The sequence below is a fragment of the Schistosoma haematobium genome, chromosome 1 (assembly GCF_000699445.3).
Source record: "Schistosoma haematobium chromosome 1, whole genome shotgun sequence".
Lineage (NCBI taxonomy): Eukaryota > Metazoa > Platyhelminthes > Trematoda > Strigeidida > Schistosomatidae > Schistosoma > Schistosoma haematobium.
This window is the reverse complement of record NC_067196.1, coordinates 39,432,597-39,437,437: the sequence shown is the minus strand read 5'-3', so window position 1 is coordinate 39,437,437 and position 4,841 is coordinate 39,432,597. Positions and strand designations below refer to the sequence as shown.

The following is a 4,841-nucleotide window of genomic DNA, read 5'->3' as shown; positions in this document are numbered from 1 at the left end:
ACTTTGAAAGTGGAGCTGTGTGAAATGTACGATCTTCCGGAAGGTTATGTTTTCGGGATGGGGAATCCGTTGTTAGATATCATTGTAGACGCTGACGACTATATGTATCGAAAATACAATCTTAAGAAAGACAACGTTGTACTAGCTGAAGAAAAACACATGACTATTTACGACGAAATTGAAAAGAAAAAAGGGTTGAATTATATTGCTGGAGGAGCTACATTAAACACAGTCAAGATGATTCAGTGGATACTTCAAAAACCATTTGTGTGTTCGTACGTCGGATGCATAGGTGCCGACATACAAGGGAAATATATTAAGAATGATTGTTCAGGGTTGGACTTAATAACCGAATTCCAAATCGCGACGGAACCGCTTATGACCGGAAAGGTAGCAGTCCTAGTCAGCGAAAAATTACGTAGTATGGTTACCTACTTGGGAGCAGCGTGTGGTCTTTCATTGGCCCACATTGAACAACCACATGTTTGGAGTCTTGTGGAAAAAGCACAAGTGTATTATATTGCAGTAAGTTTAAACTGTGTTATCTAGTTATTTTCAAGGGTTTCGTAATAAATACCTGTTATGAAGGTATGCTGAAAGTAGCCAAACATTCTCTGGAGAATAAAAAGTTGTTCTGTTTCAATCTCAGTGCTCCTTTTCTATCTCAGTTTAATACTAAAGAAGTAGATGAAATGATATCCTACTCAGGTATTGTCTTTGGAAATGAATCTGAAGCTGAAGCTTACGGAGAGGTCCACGGTCTCCTTGATGGAACTGTTCATGCAACAGCCCGGTATATAGCTGACTTACCGTTTGCTGATGGAGAAAAGCGTAAACGACTGGTCATCATAACACGAGGAAAAAACCCTTTGGTATACACAGACTCTTTTGATTCAGAAATCCATCAATTTATGGTGGAGCAGTTTGCAGACGATCAAATAATCGATACAAATGGTGCTGGAGATGCGTTTGCTGCCGGATTTGTTGCAGATTATATACGTGGTAAACCAATGGTCACTTCACTGCACTCAGCTGTGAGAGCTGCAACGTATATTATATGCAGATCTGGCTTTTCCTTAGGTTCCAGAGATTCTTATTTGTTAAAAATAAACAAATAGAGAGAAATTGAAATTGCCTTGGTTATTTCTAGTGCCATACATTAAATGAGCATGTAGATATTCTTCACTTTGTCAATGGGATAAGAACTTTCACTATCCACCTGGATTCCTGTTGCATATAGTAATTCAGATGACTCCGGTATTTTGGCAAGTTTGGTTATGGGGTCTGAAGAGGAAATCATATTCGGTTCTGATAGTCTCCTGAGGGTTTGTAAGAACTTTGGATGAATGATAATCTTTTCATTTAGTGCCTTTGCAACACCTTCATATGTCACATCATCGTGAGTAGAACCTATACCCCCCGATGTTATTACGTAGTCGTAACGGTTCATATAGTTGCGAACTTCCTCTGCGATAGCATCTGAGTCATCGGGAATAACAGAAATCTACATTAGGGTGTTATCTTGTGCACTTAAGTTACCTTCCGAAGTCGTACACCAAAAAGCGGGGCAGTGAGGCATACTTGTCGTGAATTGGAATCTTTCGCTTTTCCATTCAGTATTTCGTCACCGATAACTGAAAGTAGTTGTGGTTAAGGGAGATCTGTGAATAAACTAATCACTTGCAACAAATATTTTCTAGGTGTGACAAAGTCTCAAGTCCGGTGGCAGACACTATCTAAGAAGGATGTACAGTTTCTTGATGTGGGTTCGTGTAGCTCGTGAAATATGTGTCATCGGGATAATGCGTGCCTAGCGTCCCATAGTTAGAGCGAATCTGTGTACATAACAATGGGAAACCTTAAGTTTCACGAGATATGAACCTGTGTCGATCAATATACTGTAGGAACACGCTAGTCCGACTATTGGGAGGATTGTATATCTGAGTAGCTAGGTACATTTTGAGGACATGTGGTAAGTTCCGGATTTCCGAAGTCAAATAGAGCATGCTAAAATATTTGGTCATTGATGTAACTATATTAGGAAACTAGATAGTCAATAAGCAGCGTTACATTCTAGACTTAACGATGATGGGAAATGTGAGGTAGAATAATTCACCTATTTTGGCAGTGATTTGGATTAGGTAAGCTCTGGTTCCTAAGAATAATAGCTTACTCATATAAGATATTTCTTAATACTTCTAGGTTATTTAGATAAGTTTCTGTTACCTTTTCTAGTCACTACTAAAATTTCCGGTTCATGTCAAGTAATCAATACATGGAACCTATATTTGGTTCACACGCAAATGTGCACACGGGTTAAATTGAGTGCATTGACACATGGCTAGTCACTATACTATAACCATATCATTGTGATTGGCAATGGTTGTCACTTTGTGTATATTAAATAAACGGAGACAGCTAGAGTGAATAGACGAAATATGCTCATTCTATGTAGCTGAAGCCGGAGAGTTTGTTTCAGAGTAAGCAGATGGGTTGTGTCACTATCACCTCTAATCAACTTCAGGAAACGTTAAAGATTATTAATTGAGCTCATATGAGAAACTGGTATAATATTTTCATTTCGGGCACTCGACCCTAACAACACGCACATTTATCGCTAAACCGGAAGATTGGTGTCAGTATTCTTTATAACACTCAAATCAATAAGGTTTAGCGACAATATGGCCTCGCACTGTGGTTTATTCTAGATAGTCCAGGACTTTCAACTTCTACAATAGCTTTTAGTGTGAGGCTATGTGTAAAACATTTCTAAACCTGATTGCTAAGAATTTACGTACGTTTCCCCAATTGGGCACACCCTTCGGAATCATTTTAATACACCTCAAAGAGGCTATGAAGATATCTACAATCAAATGCACGTAGCCATTCGATTCCACAAATACTTCTTGGAGCTACATTTCACGATACGACACACTAAGATTCAACGCTCTCTCACAGATAGTCATTGATTGGTTCGTGTGACTGACATAGTCATTGATCTGTTTTGTCCCGCTGTTTCTTTTGTATAGCTGCATAATCTAATGTTTCAGTGCGCTGAAATTCCGCATTTAACATAGTACTCCATATGTTAGCGCAAATTTTCTCCAAATCAACTTCGTTTTCTCGATTTTTTTGCCGCTGCTACTCAAGTCAATGTATTCCTTCAGGCGGGCTCGCTTGTCTTATGCTATAAAATGTTAATCTGTTTTGTTTTGGGTATTATTTTGTAGATATCGAAAGCCGAAGTCAGCTTTTTAAGCTAAAATAAGTGTTGCTGCCGCCTGGGACTCTAACTGTCCTCATGCATGAGGAGCATGCTCCCAACTGTCATTTATGAGGAAGATGCCACAGGTATTTGGAGTTTGACAACGCTTTAACCAGTAACACCTACTATGAATCGTACCCAACAGGTGAAGTCAAAAGACAGAAGCGAGTAGGTTCGAAGATATTTTTGATAGGTTATCAATATATCAAGGATCGATTGATCTAGACTGGGTAGCGATTGCAAGGGATGTTGAGCACGGCTTTCCCATTCGTGATCTGGTGCGGATGCGTGACGGAATGCCTTTAGCTAGGTGAGTTCATTAAAACTAATGTGGTCAGCATCAAATGTCTATTTTGGGGATTTATTTACCGCTACAGATCACCCCCCGCTGGTGGGGTAGTGATGACCCTAAGACGTGGCCAGCCTGAAGTTTAAACCCAACGAGTTTGTCGTTGGTAAACACCCTTGTGATTGCTTGCGTCTGGTCGTCTTTCCTTACTATAAGGGACCATGTAGTTCAATATAGTAATAGAGAAACAAGGTACAAAGAAAATTTCGGTTCATCGTAAACCTCGTCGATCTTTTCTCTTTTCCATTCGTCCTGGAAAAGAAAAAAATGTATGTAAGTGCATGTCGAATTGCACTCGTACGCACGTAAAGACACAAAGCGGGTGAAAAAAAGAAAGCTCATGCACATGCGGCAGCGTAAAAAAACGATTTTTACAAAATGGCCTTTTTAAAAATGTTTTTAATGTTCATATATTAGTAAAAAAAATTAATAATAAAAGGAAAAATCGGAACGAAACAAAATTTTAACTAGTGTCTTACGTGCAATAGTCGTTTAAATGTTCTGAAAATCTTACTCTTCTTCTAGAACGCGTTGTTCTAAGTTTATTTTCAGATACTGCCGACGTATCATAAGTGATGGCTGTCGGTTGAGGTATTATAAGTGTGTGAGTCGTGTCGCGCAATTGTACCGAAGGAAAATTGACGTGAATAGGATTTCCTTCTAAATACGCTGCTTTGAGGCGATCGATGCTGATGCTATCGTTGGTTCCGTTCTTATCGACTATATAGTACTTAGGTTCGCGTTGAAGAACTTTGAAGGGTCCTTCGTATGCTGATTCGAGAGGTCGTCGATGTGAGTCTCGACGAACGAAGACGTATGTACTATATCGTAAGTCAGGTTGATAGGAACTGCTTCTGGCCATCGTGTGAAACGGTCTACGCAGGTTAAGTGATAAGAGTATCCATTCGAATCTGGTAAGGATCCTACCAAACCCAGATGAACATGGTCGAAACGAACGTCAGGAGTTTTAAATGAGCCTGAGGGACATTTGTCTATTCACCTTAGATTTCTGGCAGCTTATACAGGAGCGTGATCACGCCCTCACGTCTTTATTCATACCAGGCCAGCAAAATCGTTCTGCTATAAGCTTGATGGTTGCACAAACACCTGGATGAGAAAGTTTGTGCAACGTCCCAATCTTGGGGAATACTTGACCTATTTTGGGGAAGCCTCTATAGAAAATTTTGGGGAAATGGCCCCGAAATTTCCCCAGAATCTTATTATAGT

The 4,841-nt window shown here is 39.7% G+C and overlaps 1 protein-coding gene across 1 annotated transcript; it reads left to right on the top strand.

The window, feature by feature from the left end:
- ADK2 (Adenylate kinase 2) lies at nucleotides 1-1,131 on the top strand. Its single transcript, XM_051218475.1, has 2 exons — nucleotides 1-525; nucleotides 561-1,131. The coding sequence occupies exons 1-2, from the start codon at nucleotides 25-27 to the stop codon at nucleotides 1,116-1,118; spliced, it is 1,059 nt and encodes a 352-aa protein (XP_051074019.1). The 5' UTR covers nucleotides 1-24; the 3' UTR covers nucleotides 1,119-1,131.
- The last annotated feature ends 3,710 nt before the right edge of the window (nucleotides 1,132-4,841 follow it).

What these genes read in the sequence shown, in the direction of transcription:
- ADK2 (XM_051218475.1), top strand. Translation starts at nt 25, where the DNA reads ATGTACGATCTTCCGGAAGGTTATGTTTTCGGGATGGGGAATCCGTTG. An exon ending in CACAAGTGTATTATATTGCA is followed by an intron (nt 526 to 560) that starts GTAAGTTTAAAC and finishes GTTATTTTCAAG; the next exon opens with GGTTTCGTAATAAATACCTG.